This window comes from Lampris incognitus, chromosome 15 (assembly GCF_029633865.1).
Source record: "Lampris incognitus isolate fLamInc1 chromosome 15, fLamInc1.hap2, whole genome shotgun sequence".
Taxonomy (NCBI): domain Eukaryota; kingdom Metazoa; phylum Chordata; class Actinopteri; order Lampriformes; family Lampridae; genus Lampris; species Lampris incognitus.
In genome coordinates this window covers 14,900,878-14,918,923 of record NC_079225.1, presented here as the reverse complement: position 1 = coordinate 14,918,923, position 18,046 = coordinate 14,900,878, and the positions used below count along the sequence as shown (strand labels likewise).

Below are 18,046 nucleotides of genomic sequence, written 5' to 3'. Positions count from 1 at the left end.
CCAGTTCGAATCCCCGTGTTACCTCCGGCTCGGTCGGTCGCCCCTACAGACACAATTGGCCACTGTCGGCTTCCCACCGGCAGACGCGGACACCCCGGTTTCAGAAAGTAGAAATCCGACCGTGTATTTGTTCTAGCCATTCACTAAACAAGGTGATTTCACTCTACCTGGCTGACGAGTTGTGCCAATTAAATTCAGCTGGTGTCGTGTACGGCGGGAACAAATACAGGGCAGGACTTTCCCTTTCTGAAACCGGGTTGTCCACCTCTAGAAGCCGGAGGTGGGTACGCGTCCTTGGGCCTCGTGTATCAGTCGTTACTATGGGCAAATTTGTGCACACATGCCCATGGATGTTTTAGCCCTCAAGTTTGTCTGACAGTCATCAGCAAAGCACGATGGTTATTTGTAATTCCTTCCTCCTAACATTTACTGTCTACCTCTTGTAACGAGCCGTCACCCAGGCCTGCGAAGACATCAGTGTTAGCCAATCGGTGTCTACATTCAGGGGTTACCCAGGTTCTACTCCGGTCTCCTAGACAAACTTCAGGGCTACAAAATCCCATGGGTGTGTACGCGCAAATTTGCCCATCGTAACGATTGATACACGAGGCCCCTGGTCACCGCACTAGCGCCTCCTCTGGTGGGTCGGGGCACCTGTTCAGGGGGGGGGGGGCTGAGGGAATAGCGTGATCCTCCCACACGCTACGTCCCCCTGGTGAAACTCCTCACCGTCAGGTGAAAGGAAGCGGCTGGCAACTCCACATGTATCGGAGAAGGCATGTGGTAGTCGGCAGCCCTCCCCTAATCGGCAGAGCGGGTGGAGGCTCTGCCGATTAGCGACCCGGGACGGCGACCCGGGACAGCTCGGAAAACAGGGTAATTGGCCAAGTACAACTGGGGGGGAACAAGGCGGAAAAATCCAAAAATAAAGCTACGGAGGGCAGAAATCCTCGGTGGCGACCCCCTGAGAAACAGGGGATACGCCGGAAGAGGGAGATAATACAGGATACACTTTTCACCAGGCAGGATGTGATGCGACCTTCCCTGTTAAACTACATGAAAACCTACTGGGCACATGAGAGACCTCCTGTCCATAAACCGTCCCACATGGACGCCACGACAGGAAGTTAAAAGGTTTAATCCCCCGGACCTGAGCCTCTGCGTCGGGGGTCAAAGCGCCCCCTGCAGTAAAACAAAGGATGCTTCCTTACCATGCCGGCCCTGCATCTGACGCATGTCTCGAGAGGGATTTGTGATGCGGAGCTGAACTAGTTACGCTGGGTATGGTGCCGTATGATGCGACAAGTGGACACCATGAGCTCCTAATGTCGCCTGACAGAGTCCGACTGTCTCGAGTCTGCAGCGGCGGTTGCAGATTTGGAAACGGTCATGGATAGAAATAAGGAGGCTAAGACGCGATGTAAGCGCCGTCCGTCAAGGGGGGTTTTCACCAACCAGGATGAGGGAGAATGCAGAGGGGGGGGGGGGGGGGGAGAAAGAGAGAGACACACACACACACACACAGACACAAATAGTGACAGACACATGAAGAGACCCCCCACCCCAAAAGACAGACATACAACATCTTTATCCATCCATGAGTCGCAGCCCATCTCCCATATGCTTCATTAATCTAAATCCACATTACATAACTGCACTACATGCTCACAGCACTGGAAGGTACCATCCTCCCTGTTGTGTGTGTGTGTGTGTGTGTGTGTGTCTGTGTGTAGAGAGGTGTGTGTGTGTGTGTGTGTGTGTGTGTATGTTGTGTGAGAGAGAGAGAGTGAGAGTGTGGGCTTGCGTGCGGAGCTTGTGTGCATGCATGTATGTGTATGTGTGTGCGTGTGCACAGAGGTGTGTGTTTGTGTGTAGAGGAGGTGTGTGTGCGCAGAGGTGTGTGTGTGTGTGTGTAGCAAGGTGTGTGTGTGTGTGTGCAGAGAGGTACGTTGTGTGTAGCGAGGTGTGTGTGTGTGTGTGTGTGTGTGTGTGTGTGTGTGTGTGTGTGTGTGTGTGAGAGAGAGAGAGAGCGAGAGAGAGCGTGCAGGCTTGTGTGCGGGCTTGTGTGCATGCATGTATGTGTGTGTGTGTGTGTGCAGAGAGATGTGTGTGTTTGTGTGTAGAGAAGTGTGTGTGGGTGCAGATGTGTGTGTGTGTGTGTATGTGTGAGAGAGAGAGAGAGAGAGAGAGAGAGAGAGAGAGAGAGAGAGAGAGAGAGAGAGAGAGAGAGAGAGAGAGAGAGAGAGAGAGAGAGAGAGGAGAGAGAGAGAGAGAGAGAGTGCAGGCTTGCGTCCAGGCTTGTGTGCGTGTGTGTGTGTGTGTGTGTGTGTGTGTGTGTGTGTGTGTGTGTGTGTGTGTGTGTGTGTGTGTGCAGAGAGGTGTGTGTGTGCAGAGAGGTGTGTGTGTGCAGAGAGGTGTGTGTGTGCAGAGAGGTGTGTGTGTGCATGTGGGAGACAGACAATGAGAGGAGAGAGTTGCATTCTTACCCCAGGGAGCAGTAAAGAGTGTGTGTAACAGGGTGTGCGCTGACAGGACACAGGATATGGTAACACGGCATGGTAACACACAATGGAGCAGTGAACAATGTGTGTGTAACAGGGTGTGCGCTGTCAGGACACAGGGTAAAGCAGACACACATCTCTCATCACTTCCCCGGTAACACTAACTGTAAAACCTTACACACACTTTTATGAATTCTCCTTCCATTTTTGCCCCACTATTTTTGCATGTTTGTGCGTTTATGTGTGAATATTAGTGTATCTTTGTGTGTTTTTCTATCTGTGTGTGTGTGTGTGTGTGTGTGTGTGTGTGTGTGTGTGTGTGTGTGTGTGTTTGCCCCAGCTCCTACTCTGCAGAAAGACAGGTTTGGACATCGGCGGTGCGTCTGTGAGTCTCTTTAGTCTCTCGAGGCACAGATGGCTTTCCGCTCCAGAGAGAAACCTGTGAGACTATGCAGAGACTACTCCGACCACACACACACACACACACACACACACACACACACAGACACACACACACACACAAACAGCAACAATACACATGCATCTGCACAGCAGGCTTCAACACACATTCATTCAACGACGAATGCGTCTTCACATAACGCACTCACGCTCGCCACGCGGGATCACCTGCACACAAACACACACTCGCCCAATAAATAACGTGGCTTGTGTGTGTGTGTGTGTGTGTGTGTGTGTGTGTGTGTGTGTGGTGTGTGTGTGTGTGTGTGTGTGCGTGTGTGTATTTATACATGCACTTGTGATGCTGAAGACTTCTCATCGCGTGCTTTGCTCGTTGCTGCATGTTTATGACAGTAGCTGTTGCAGTGACCAGAGGCGGAAATCCCGGGGGGGGAGGGGGAGGGGTCGCGCCCCCCCCCCCCAATCCTGGGAACAATTTGATACCACCCCCCCCCCCCCCAATGTTTTGCCCCTGGTTACAGCACTACTTTTGGTGTCCCCCTCAGGAATCGCGCTTGAGAACATTTCCTGTACTTGTCCCCTCCAAAGTGGACATCGGATTTTCGCCCCTGGCGGTGGCGGCGAGGCCGAGGCCCCGCCCCGCCCCGCCTCGCCTGCCCGGTCACACCCTGCAGCCTGCAGACCACAACCCCGCTGAACCACATGACGCACAACAGTGAGCGGAGCCGCGCCGCCTGTGGGCACGTTTGGCGTTGGAAGAGGCGTTTGTCTTCTTCCCAACTGCATTCGGCCAATCGCCCCGCTCTTCCGAGCCGCCCCGGTCGCTGCCCCGCCCCCTCCGTCGACCCGGGGAGGGCTGCAGACCACCACGTGCCTCCTCTGATACACGCTGGGTCGCCAGCCGCTTCTTTTCAACTGACGGTGAGGAGCTTCGCCAGGGGGACGTAGCGCATTGGAGGATCACGCTATTCCCCCCCCCCCCCACCCCCACTGACCAGAGGAGGCGCTAGAGCAGCGACCAGGACACATACCCACATCCGCCTTCCAACCCACAGACACGGCCAGTTGTGTCTGTAGGGATGCCCGACCAATACCAGTACGCATCGCACAACTGAATGACTATACCAGTACGCATCGCACAACTGAATGTCTATACCAGTATGCATCGCACAACTGAATGTCTATACCAGTATGCATCGCACAACTGAATGACTATACCAGTACGCATGGCACAACTGAATGACTATACCAGTATGCATCGCACAACTGAATGACTATACCAGTATGCATCGCACAACTGAATGACTATACCAGTACGCATCGCACAACTGAATGACTATACCAGTATGCATCGCACAACTGAATGACTATACCAGTATGCATCGCACAACTGAATGACTATCCCAGTACGCATCGCACAACTGAATGACTATACCAGTACGCATCGCACAACTGAATGACTATACCAGTAAGCATCGCACAACTGAATGACTATACCAGTACGAATCGCACAACTGAATGACTATACCAGTACGCATCGCACAACTGAATGACTATACCAGCAAGCATCGCACAACTGAATGATTATACCAGTACGCATCGCACAACTGAATGATTATACCAGTAAGCATCGCACAACTGAATGATTATACCAGTACGCATCGCACAACTGAATGACTATACCAGTACGCATCGCACAACTGAATGACTATACCAGTACGAATCGCACAACTGAATGACTATACCAGTACGCATCGCACAACTGAATGTCTATACCAGTATGCATCGCACAACTGAATGACTATACCAGTATGCATTGCACAACTGAATGACTATACCAGTACGCATCGCACAACTGAATGTCTATACCAGTATGCATCGCACAACTGAATGACTATACCAGTATGCATCGCACAACTGAATGACTATACCAGTACGCATCACACAACTGAATGACTATACTAGTACGCATCACACAACTGAATGACTATACTAGTACGCATCACACAACTGAATGACTATACTAGTACGCATGGCACAACTGAATGACTATACTAGTACGCATCACACAACTGAATGACTATACCAGTACGCATCACACAACTGAATGACTATACTAGTACGCATCACACAACTGAATGACTATACTAGTACGCATCACACAACTGAATGACTATACTAGTACGCATCACACAACTGAATGACTATACTAGCACGCATGGCACAACTGAATGACTATACCAGTACGCATCGCACAACTGAATGTCTATACTAGTACGCATGCACAACTGAATGACTATACCAGTACGCATCGCACAACTGAATGTCACTGGCCGGGGACCTTGAACCAAGACCAGGGCAATACAAGTGGGTAGTTTGTTTTTTGTTTCTCTTGGCCTTCTCTCAATGCTGCAACATTTAAGTAGTATCAAAACGATACACTATATCTTACATGACTGGTGGAGCGGTCTATTCTGTTGCCTACCAACACGGGGATCGCTGGTTCGAATCCCCGTGTTACCTCCGGCTAGGTCGGGCGTCCCCAACGACACACCTGGCCGTGTCTGCGGATGGGAAACCGGATGTGGGTATGTGTCCTGGCTGCTGCAATAGCGCCTCCTCTGGTCGGAGGTGCCTGTTTGGGGGGTAGGGGAACTGGGGGGGGGGGAATAGCGTTTGCCTCCCATACGCTACGTCCCCCTGGTGAAACTCCTCACTGTCAGGTGAAAAGAAGCGGCTGGTGACTCCACATGTATGGGAGGGGGCATGTGGTAGTCTGCAGCCCTCCCCGGATCGGCAGAGGGGGCGGAGCAGCGACCGGGACGGCTTGGAAGAGTGGGGTAATTGGTCGGATATAACGGGGGGGGGGGGTGGCCAAGGCTAAACTATTGCTAAGCTATTGGAATTATTTTTTTCAGCTTTTCAGTAAACAAGCACCCGGCAGTCGCTGAGAAGGAGACAAGACTGAAACAAGATAAGACCAAGCCAAATCCAGGACCAGAGAAGGAAAGTCTGGAGTCCCGACTTTGTGACCGTAGCACCGACTCACTGCTCCCTCTAGAGGCGAGGGCAGCTCCGCCGAGCCGCCTTCTTTAACGTTTCCTCCAAGGTGTCCATGCCACCACTCAAACTTCTCGCCGCTTGACAACCGCTACCAGAGGAAGCTCTGCCCCTCACCACGTGACCCCATGCACACTTACAACCCCACCCCACCCCACCCATCATGTCCCCTTGTTCCCATGGCAACCCCTCATCTAGTCCCATCGTGGCACCTGCCTGGTGCCTATGGAGACCCACGGAGATGTGACACTGACAGATGAGGTGAGGACAGATGAGAGGAGAGAGAGAGAGATAGAGAGAGAGAGAGAGCAAGAGAGAGAGGGGGGGGAGAGAGAGAGAGAGAGAGAGAGAGAGAGAGAGAGAGAGAGAGAGAGAGAGAGAGAGAGAGCAAGACAGAGAGAGAAGGGAGGCCATTCGGCAAGGCCACATGTTAGGGACCTGCAGGAGAGATTGAGTTAGAATTTAAAGGGGTACTTGGACATTTTGAGTTTCACTTACTTGATTTATCTTATGTTATTTTTCACTGTATTTATTTTGGGGCGTGCAGCATCGATACTTCAGTTAAGGACAAACAACCCACTGTCAGCGTTCCCAGTTAAAACCCACGGCTCCCAGCAGCGGCGGTCTGGCCTGCGTGTGCGTGGTACCGCCGGGTTTTTAACGGGGGTGCCAGCAGGTGTACCAAGACACTCTTATGGGAACGTGGACAAATGAAGAGAGGATGCGGAAGTGTCCCGCTAAGGAAGGGACAGACGGGGCTGCACGTGGGACAGGGCAAAATACGGCCGTGTGTTGCGTCAACCAAGGAAAAGGTATTTAACTTAGAGCAACACCTACTCCCTATAAAAGTGCGCACGCACACACACAGACACGCACACACACACACACACACACACTGCATTACAGGGGTTAAACATGTACAAACACAGCAGACTGGTTCATACAGCAGTGAAGTAGAGACACAACAGGAAAGCACTTGTCAAGACTCTGTGTGTGTGTGTGTGTGTGTGTGTGTGTGTGTGTGTGTGTGTGTGTGTGTGTGTGTGTGTGTGTGTGTGTGTGTGTGTATTTGAACCTGAAAATGAACCTGAATTCTTTTTCGTTTCAGCCTTTTGACCATTGCAATAGTTCTAGAATGTACTTACCCTGTTCAAGACATGTTCTGTTAAGCACAGCGATGACACACAAATACCAGATAATAGATACGCAAATAATAGATATGCAAATAATAGATAGATATGTAAATAATAGATATGCAAATAATAAATAGATAGATATGTAAATAATAGATATGCAAATAATAGATAGATATGTAAATAATAGATATGCAAATAATATATATATATATATATGTAAATAATAGATATGCAAATAATAGATATGCAAATAATAGATACTTAAATAATAGATATGCAAATAACAGATATGTAAATAATAGATCTGTAAATAATAGATCTGTAAATAATAGATATGTAACTAATCGACAATAGATAAGTAAATAATATATATTCAAATAATAGATAGATATGTAACTAATAGACAATAGATAAGTAAATAATACATATGCAAATAATAGATAGATAAGTAAATAATAGATATGTAACTAATAGACAACAGATAAGTAAATAATAGATATGTAACTAATAGACAACAGATAAGTAACTAATAGATATGTCAGTAATAGACAACAGATAAGTAACTAATAGATATGTGACTAATAGACAACAGATAAGTAACTAATAGATATGTAACTAATAGACAACAGATAAGTAACTAATAGATATGTAACTAATAGACAACAGATAAGTAACTAATAGATATGTAACTAATAGACAACAGATAAGTAACTAATAGATATGTGACTAATAGATAATAGATATGTAAAACTCTAATACCCCTGATGGATAACGAATGATTAAGTCGGCTGAGATGTCAAACAATATGGGGGACAAACAGAGATGACGAGAAGGCAATGTTTGCCTTGTGTGTGTATGTGTGTGTGTGTGTGTGTGTGTGTGTGTGTGTGTGTGTGTGCGTGCGTGTGTGTTTACGTGCTTACTTTGGGTGTGGGGCAGGAGGCAGTAGAGAGACGGGAGGTAGCCTGGGCGCGGGGTGACTCTGAGGGCGTGGTGCTGAGAGAGGCTGTGTCCCTGGGCAATACCTGCACACCTCGCGAGATAATGGAGTCTGGGATCTGGGATCAGTCACGTGCACACACACATGCATACAAACACACACACACACACACACACAACGTTCACACACACCCACCCACACACACACAGCATGGACAGGCATGTTAACACCATACATACCACGAAAACCAAATACAGGCACACACATACATAAACATCACATCATCAACAAACAAAAAGCAAACACACATACGACCGGACACACACACACACACACACACACACACACACACACACACACACACACACACACACACACACACACACGAAGACGGGGAAGTAAAAAGCAGCATAAAAGTAGAACAACGCTAAAGTCCTGGTTACGGCCGTGCTAACTAACACCTGCAGTGTGTGATTGTACTACAAATGAACACACGTGTATCCACGGGGTGACACCTGACTGAGTGATGTGGGTGAGATAAATGAAGCAGAGGCCACACCATGTACACACCATGTACACACCATGTACACACCATGTGATGCTGCAGAGATGCAGGGGCAGGGGCTTACCCACATCCATCTGTGATGGGACAATGGGGTCTGATGTTACCCTGACAACAAAGCCACAAAGCAGGCTCCGGCCTGCAGACAGGTGGGATGGAATGATGGAGACAGACAGGTTGGTTTCATGTGTCTACACTGTGTAGACACATACACACTCACAGGCATGGAGGCACACACACACACACGCACACACACGCACGCACACACACACACACACACACACACACACACACACACACACACACACACGTATATTCGTGGACAGGCGTGCATTATGATGTAATGAGGAGGTTATGAAGCTCTTTTGAATGGTGATGTACATATATACACTACCGTTCAAAAGTTTGGGATCACCCAAACAATTTTGTGTTTTCCATGAAAAGTCACACTTATTCACCACCATATGTTGTGAAATGAATAGAAAATAGAGTCAAGACATTGACAAGGTTAGAAATAATGATTTGTATTTGAAATAAGATTTTTTTTACATCAAACTTTGCTTTCGTCAAAGAATCCTCCATTTGCAGCAATTACAGCATTGCAGACCTTTGGCATTCTAGCTGTTCATTTGTTGAGGTAATCTGGAGAAATTGCACCCCACGCTTCCAGAAGCAGCTCCCACAAGTTGGATTGGTTGGATGGGCACTTCTTTGAGCAGATTGAGTTTCTGGAGCATCACATTTGTGGGGTCAATTAAACGCTCAAAATGGCCAGATAAAGAGAATTTTCATCTGAAACTCGACAGTCTATTCTTGTTCTTAGAAATGAAGGCTATTCCATGCGAGAAATTGCTAAGAAATTGAAGATTTCCTACACCGGTGTGTACTACTCCCTTCAGAGGACAGCACAAACAGGCTCTAACCAGAGTAGAAAAAGAAGTGGGAGGCCGCGTTGCATAACTGAGCAAGAAGATAAGTACATTAGAGTCTCTAGTTTGAGAAACAGACGCCTCACAGGTCCCCAACTGGCATCTTCATTAAATAGTACCTGTTAGGGCCTGTTTGTGCTGTCCTCTGAAGGGAGTAGTACACACCGGTGTAGGAAATCTTCAATTTCTTAGCAATTTCTCGCATGGAATAGCCTTCATTTCTAAGAACAAGAATAGACTGTCGAGTTTCAGATGAAAGTTCTCTTTTTCTGGCCATTTTGAGCGTTTAATTGACCCCACAAATGTGATGCTCCAGAAACTCAATCTGCTCAAAGAAGTGCCCATCCAACAATCCAACTTGTGGGAGCTGCTTCTGGAAGCGTAGGGTGCAATTTCTCCAGATTACCTCAACAAATTAACAGCTAGAATGCCAAAGGTCTGCAATGCTGTAATTGCTGCAAATGGAGGATTCTTTGACGAAAGCAAAGTTTGATGTAAAAAAAATCTTATTTCAAATACAAATCATTATTTCTAACCTTGTCAATGTCTTGACTCTATTTTCTATTCATTTCACAACATATGGTGGTGAATAAGTGTGACTTTTCATGGAAAACACGAAATTGTTTGGGTGATCCCAAACTTTTGAACGGTAGTGTAGATATACTTATACATGAGTATACAGTAGTCTATATACATGTACTTATACATGAGTACACAGTGGTCTATATACATATACTTGTACATGAGTATACAGTAGTCTATATACTTATAGATGAGTATACAGTAGTCTATATACTTATACATGAGTATACAGTAGTCTATATACATATACTTGTACATGAGTAATACAGTAGTCCATATACTTATACATGAGTATACAGTAGTCTATATACATAGACTTGTACATGAGTATACAGCAGTCTATATACTTATACATGAGTATACAGTAGTCTATATACTTATACATGAGTATACAGTAGTCTATATACATATACTTATACATGAGTATACAGTAGTCTATATACTTATAGATGAGCATACAGTAGTCTATATACTTATACATGAGTATACAGTAGTCTATATACATAGACTTGTACATGAGTATACAGTAGTCTATATACTTATACATGAGTATACAGTAGTCTATATACACATACATGAGTATACAGTAGTCTATATACTATACATGAGTATACAGTAGTTTATATATTGTGTATTATTTCATATGATTTTAACCCAGCTTGACAAAAATGTGTTGACAAAATGATCAGGAAAAGCTAACGACAAAGAAAAAAAATGATGACAAAAGGAACAGAGCACATGGAAGTAGTGCAAGAGTGCTAAACATGCCCCCCCCCCGATACCTTGGCTGCGATGGAGGCGGCAGTGATGTGGGAGGAGGAGCTGTCCTCGGTGGAGGCGACGCCGCTGTCCTTCTTCTCCTCATCCTCCTCCTCGCACTGCACGCCCTTGTCCTCCGTCTGGCGGCGCGGCGAGCTGTTTGGCGGCGGCGAGAGAGGCGGCGGGGGCGAAGGGAGGTCCTCCAGCTCGTCCGCCGCCTCCTTCACCTTCACCACCGCGTCCCGCAGCAGGTCGATGGCGTGGGGCAGCGCCGGCAGGATGAACTGGAAGCACTCCTGGAGGCGGGGAGGGTGGAGAAAGAGGAGCGGGGAGGAGCGGGAGATACAGGTATGGTCACCGGCACCAAGCAGCGGGGGATACGCGGGGGGGGGGGGTTTCCCCTAAATTTCAGACAGTTATGTTAATAAAGAGGTATCCTAATTGCAAAGCGCTCGATTGCCGAAAAAATGTCAGAATCTAAAGTTGAAAGGTCAAGGTTCAATCTGCAATGGCATCGCCACCATGTCGAGCACTATGATACATGAGCGCTCTGCTGACAGCAAATGTCATGGCTGGTCCCAGTTTAGGCTACTCCAGCCCTGCCTCCTGCGTCTCGTGTCTACACCATCCCAATCCTCAGCCCTGTCCCGTTCTCCTCAGTTACCTACCCCCCCCCCCACACACACACACAGAGCTAATCTGGCAATCTCTGGGTATTTAAGTTCTGCCTTCTAGTTTTGGGTTACCAGAGCAAACTGTCATCTGTCGTGGCCATGTGTTCCTGTCGCCCTTCAAGTTCCCTGCCAAATGTTCCGTTTCAGTTGTTTCTGCATCTGTGTTTGGGTCCTCCGGTCCTGCACCCACCCCTCCATCCATTATCCATACCCCTTATCCTGCTCTCAGGGTCATGGGGACGCTGGAGCCTATGCCAGTAGTCATCGGGCGGCAGGCGAGCGGACACCCTGGACAGGCCGCCCGGCCATCTCAGGGCCGACACACCCATTCACACCTAGGGACAATTTAGTACGGCCGAGTCACCTGACCTACATGTCTTTGGACTGCGGGAGGAAACCGGAGCACCCGGAGGAACCCCACGCGGACACAGGCAGAACATGCCAACCGCCACACAGAGGACGACCCGGGACGACCCCCAAGGTTTGCACTACCCCGGGGCTCGAACCCAGGACCTTCTTGCTGTGAGGCGACCGCGCTAACCACTGCGCCACCGTGCCGCCCCCATTCCTGCACACCCCCCTTGTGGAAAAAAAGAAACATGACATATCTCTCCATCGGGTCAACTTGGTGAATTTGATGGAGAAATGGGGATAACGAGTGAGGGTAGGATGGAGCGGGAGATTGAGAAGTGGATTGGTGCAGCATCAGCAGTAATGCGGACGTTGTACCGGACCGTTGTGGTGAAGAGGGAGCTGAGCCTGAAGGCCAAGCTCTCAGTTTACCAGTCAATCTTCATTCCAACCCTCACCTATGGTCATGAGCTTTGGGTAGTGACTGAAAGAAAGGGTGAGAGTGCGGATACAAGCGGCTGAAATGAGTTTCCTCTGTAGGTGTCTGGGCTCAGCCTTAGAGGTAGGGTGAAGAACTTCGACATCTGGAGGGAGCTCGGAGTACAGCCACTGCTCCTTCGCATCGAAAGGAGCCAGTTGAGGTGGTTTGGCTTCTGATTAGGATGCCTCCTGCGCGCCTTCCTTTGGAGGTTTTCTGGGGATGCCCAACTGGGAGGAGAGCCCAAGTAGACCCAGAACTTGCTGGAGGGACTACATGTCCAATCTGGCCTGGGAACACCTTGGGATTCCCCAGGAGGAGCTGGAGGATGTTGCTGGAGGATGTTGCTGGGGAGAGGGACGTCTGGAGTGTCCTTCTTAGCTTGCTGCCACCGCGACCCGACCCCGGAGAAGTGGCTGGAGATGAGATGAGGTGAGGTGAGGTGAGGTGAGGTGAGGGTGAGGTGAGATGAGATGAGATGAGATGAGATAGAGGAAGTTGTTCTTTTATAACTTTCACATTTTTTGGATTATCAAAATTCTTTAATAACTTCGATCATGTCGCCTGAGCCGAGTCAACTGTAGAGGTGAGTTGCGCATGTGCGAGCATAAACGGTTTACCCAGCTTTATTATATTATGAAGATAAAGACAGAGGTTATAATTTTTGGTACATCCAGTGTTCCTCCAGTTCTCCTGTACTGAGATCAGCAGTGCTAGAGCTAGAGAGTAAATGAAGAGAGGGAGCCGAAGTACCGAGAACAAATGTTGTTCAAAGGTTCTGAATCGCCACAGCCACCCGAGGTTCTTGATCATATAGTAGTCATAACTGTGCACAAAAAAATATTAGGCTGACAGGCCCGGAAGTATGCGAGATTAGCTGCAGACAGATACACACGTACACGCAACCAAACACCAATATCCCTTCCAGGCTACCGCACGGCGGACATGAAAAGATGTCCTTTAAAATATAAGATCTACTGAAGCAAAGGGGTCAGGAGTTTCCTGTAGCAGGTGCAGGTTGGATAGTATTTGCAAATGCTGGACTGTTTTTTCTGCTTTGCATTTGCCTACTTTGGCTGGCGCTAAATGAGAAAATGTAAATGTAAATGAGAACACACGGGGGCCTTGCCTCGCAGTAAACCATGAATCCCAGACAGCTTAGCCAACAAGAAGCAAGTGTTTGAAAGCATTTTTTTTTTTAGCATACTTTGCTACTTGACATTATCAAGACTATCATCTCATACCTCAATCAGCACAAAACAAACACGACAATTTTATGTAACTAATATTTGACCCGGGTTGTTTGAGTCCAACCCACTGCACTTGAATGTTGAGTGGAGAGAGAGGAGCAGAGATTGCCTCCTCTCACATCCACCCTCCCTTGGTACACCGCAGTGCCTTCCTTTGGCCACATCTGTACTACCTAGCTCTCTCTCTCTCTCTCTCTCTCTCTCTCTCTCTCTCTCTCTCTCTCTCTCTCTCTCTCCTCTCTCTCTCTCTCTCTCTCTCTCTCTCTCTCTCTCTCCTCTCTCTCTCTCTCTCTCTCTCTCTCTCTCTCTCCTCTCTCTCTCTCTCTCTCTCTCTCTCTCTCTCTCTCTCTCTCTCTCTCTCTCTCTCTCTCTCTCTCTCTCTCTCTCTCTCTCTCTCTCTCTCTCTCTCTCTCTCTCTCTCTCTCTCTCTCTCTCTCTGTGTCAGTGTGCCTATGGGCTCCTCAGCTGTGCTAAACACTCCAGTCTCCTCACTCTAGAGACAAGGGCTACTCTGTGAAATTATTTATCTTCCTGCGTATTTTAAGCATTGAAAGGATACATTATTAATTGCCCCAACCTTTTACAGTATCACAGCCAGCTAACATAACGTCTTCCAGAGCAACCGATCCCCATCGTGTCGCGTTTTAACACATCCGTATCGCAGGCCAGATTCAATCTGACAGCTTAACCTTGATTTTACTGGATTAAAACAAAAAAAAAAAACAGTGTGTGGAATGCATACACGCATACACGCATACACGCATACACGCACGCACACCCACACACACATAAAAGCCAGCGTGCATGGCTGAAATAGCATCCGTCAGTGCTGTTCATTAAAAATCCAAAGGAGCTAGGATGGAGCAGAAAGCCCCCCTCACAGACACTCAGACTGGCAGATGAAAGAGGTCGAGTTGAGGAATCTCACTGTTGACTAGGAGCCTGCAAGGCTTGCTGGGTAGCCGCGAGGTAATCAACAACCCCCCACCCCACCCCCCACCCCACCCCAGACACACACACACACACTCATCCTCAGCATGCAGTAGACTGTTTTATGCCTCTCGCCAGCATATTTCAAGTCCACATCTGAGTGCTGGGAAGCTGGGGGAAGAAGGTTTGGGCAAACGAGGGCGTGGGGATGGTGTCAAGTGCCTGGAGACACCCCCGTTTGGTGTTTTTACTGCACACCGGGGAACATTTAGGGTGTGTCGGGAGTCTGTCTATCTATCTCTCTATCTATCTATTTAGCCATCCCTCCATCTAGCCATCCATCCACCTACCTACCTACCTACCTACCTACCTACCTACCTACCTACCTACCTACCTACCTACCTACCTACCTACCTACCTACCTACCTACCTACCTACCTACCTACCTACCTACCTACCTACCTGTCTGTCTGTCTGTCTGTCTGTCTGTCTGTCTGTCTGTCTGTCTGTCTATCTTGTCTTGCTTTGTTGTTCCTACTCTGTGTTTTGTCCCGGAGGAGAGCAACTGTCAAGAACACTAAAGAGCAGAATCCCTGGAAATGCTGCGAGTGGTTGAGAAACACAACAAGAGCATGAAGAGGGGCTAGGCTGTGGTTGTAGGTGGGAGAGACACGGGGGTGTGAGAGAGAATGACAGACAGTAAGGGAGAATGAGGGAGAGAGAGAGGCAGAAAGAGTGGGAGAGAGAGGGAGAGAGAGAGAGAGAGAGAGCATGCAAGACAGTACAGATGTGGCCAAAGGAAGGTACCACGGTGTACCAAGGGAGGGTGGGTGTGAGAGGAGGCAATCCCTGCTCCCCTCTCTCCACTCAACAAGAGAGAGAGTGAGAGAGGTGGAGACAAATGGAGAGAGAGAGACTAGGACGAGTGGACACAAAGAGAGGACGACAATAAACAGCGAGACAAAGACAGGGAAAGTGAGTGAGAGCAACGGACAGAATGACAACGGTCGGACGAAAGGGTAGAATAGACGGCGAGAGAGAGAGAGAGAGATAGCAAAGTTGAAAAAAGAAGGAGAAACGGTGAGAGGAAGTAAAAAGCCAGAGAGGAACAGCCGGAGAGAAGAGACAAAGAACAGAAGAAAATAAAAAGAAAGAAAGGCTTCGTTCAGTAGGCCTATCCCGCCCCCCCGCCCCCACTACCACCTTTTTATGACAGAGGCTCGTCATAATAAAAGTGAATAAAAGTCTACGATTGGCTGCTTGTGCCGTTAACTTCGGCTCGGCGGGGGAGGGGGGCGACGAGGGAGACACTAATATGGCAACAGAGGTGGTGTAATTGATTAAAAAAAAAAGAAAAGAAAATGCTCAAATCGATCGGGCGAAGCTGCCGCATAACGAGACAGAGACAGATGTGGAGGTCAGCGCGGCAGAGAGAGAGACGGATGGAGAGAGTGGCAGAGGCATGCGCACGCACACACACACACACACACACGCATGCATGGTACACAAAACGACATGCGCGGTGTGCGTGAACAGTAGCTTGGAGGTAGAGCAGGTCCTCTGTACCGGGGGGTCGCCGGTTCGAACCTCGGCTCCGCCTGGGAAAAAAACCAGAGAGTGAACTCTTGTGTCGATACCCAATACTCCTTGAGACGGAGCGTGAATCTTGTTATTGTTTGTTTCTTTTTTGGTCTGATCGGTGTTTGTTTTGTTAGCTTAGCCTGGTTAGTTAAGAGCCAGCATTTCAGCTGCCTTTTCTTATTATATATATATATATATATATATATATATATATACACTACCGTTCAAAAGTTTGGGATCACCCAAACAATTTTGTGTTTTCCATGAAAAGTCACACTTATTCACCACCATATGTTGTGAAATGAATAGAAAATAGAGTCAAGACATTGACAAGGTTAGAAATAATGATTTGTATTTGAAATAAGATTTTTTTTACATCAAACTTTGCTTTCGTCAAAGAATCCTCCATTTGCAGCAATTACAGCATTGCAGACCTTTGGCATTCTAGCTGTTAATTTGTTGAGGTAATCTGGAGAAATTGCACCCCATGCTTCCAGAAGCAGCTCCACAAGTTGGATTGGTTGGATGGGCACTTCTTGCGTACCATACGGTCAAGCTGCTCCCACAACAGCTCAATGGGGTTCAGATCTGGTGACTGCGCTGGCCACTCCATTACCGATAGAATACCAGCTGCCTGCTTCTGCTCTAAATAGTTCTTGCACAATTTGGAGGTGTGTTTAGGGTCATTGTCCTGTTGTAGGATGAAATTGGCTCCAATCAAGCGCTGTCCACTGGGTATGGCATGGCGTTGCAAAATGGAGTGATAGCCTTCCTTATTCAGAATCCCTTTTACCCTGTACAAATCTCCCACCTTACCAGCACCAAAGCAACCCCAGACCATCACATTACCTCCACCATGCTTAACAGATGGCGTCAGGCATTCTTCCAGCATCTTTTCATTTGTTCTGCGTCTCACAAACGTTCTTCTTTGTGATCCAAACACCTCAAACTTGGATTCATCCATCCACAACACTTTTTTCCAGTCTTCCTCTGTCCAATGTCTGTGTTCTTTTGCCCATCTTAATCTTTTTCTTTTATTGGTCAGTCTCAGATATGGCTTTTTCTTTGCCACTCTGCCCTGAAGCCCAGAATCCCGCAGCCGCCTCTTCACTGTAGATGTTGACACTGGTGTTTTGCGGGTACTATTTAATGAAGATGCCAGTTGGGGACCTGTGAGGCGTCTGTTTCTCAAACTAGAGACTCTAATGTACTTATCTTCTTGCTCAGTTGTGCAACGCGGCCTCCCACTTCTTTTTCTACTCTGGTTAGAGCCTGTTTGTGCTGTCCTCTGAAAGGAGTAGTACACACCGGTGTAGGAAATCTTCAATTTCTTAGCAATTTCTCACATGGAATAGCCTTCATTTCTAAGAACAAGAATAGACTGTCGAGTTTCAGATGAAAGTTCTCTTTTTCTGGCCATTTTGAGCGTTTAATTGACCCCACAAATGTGATGCTCCAGAAACTCAATCTGCTCAAAGGAAGGTCAGTTTTGTAGCTTCTGTAACGAGCTAAACTGTTTTCAGATGTGTGAACATGATTGCACAAGGGTTTTCTAATCATCAATTAGCCTTCTGAGCCAATGAGCAAACACATTGTACCATTAGAACACTGGAGTGATAGTTGCTTGAAATGGGCCTCTATACACCTATGTAGATATTGCACCAAAAACCAGACATTTGCAGCTAGAATAGTCATTTACCACATTAGCAATGTATAGAGAGTATTTCTTTAAAGTTAAGACTAGTTTAAAGTTATCTTCATTGAAAAGTACAATGCTTTTCCTTCAAAAATATGGACATTTCAATGTGATCCCAAACTTTTGAACGGTAGTGTATATATATTGACTTAGGGTGAGTTTTGGTTAATAAATCTATTTGTTTTCACACTGGTTCC

The 18,046-nt window shown here is 47.5% G+C and overlaps 1 protein-coding gene across 2 annotated transcripts in view; it reads right to left on the bottom strand.

Annotated features, from left to right (window-relative positions):
- Window positions 1–18,046, bottom strand: part of gphnb (gephyrin b) — a 146,757-nt gene that overhangs the window by 60,607 nt on the left and 68,104 nt on the right. For both annotated transcript variants that reach the window (XM_056294358.1, XM_056294359.1), the window contains exons 7-8: window positions 10,913–11,185; window positions 8,041–8,175 (exon numbers count right to left, since the gene is read on the bottom strand). In XM_056294358.1, the coding sequence (XP_056150333.1) occupies window positions 8,041–8,175; window positions 10,913–11,185 (408 nt within the window). The remainder of the gene's footprint in view (window positions 1–8,040; window positions 8,176–10,912; window positions 11,186–18,046) is intronic.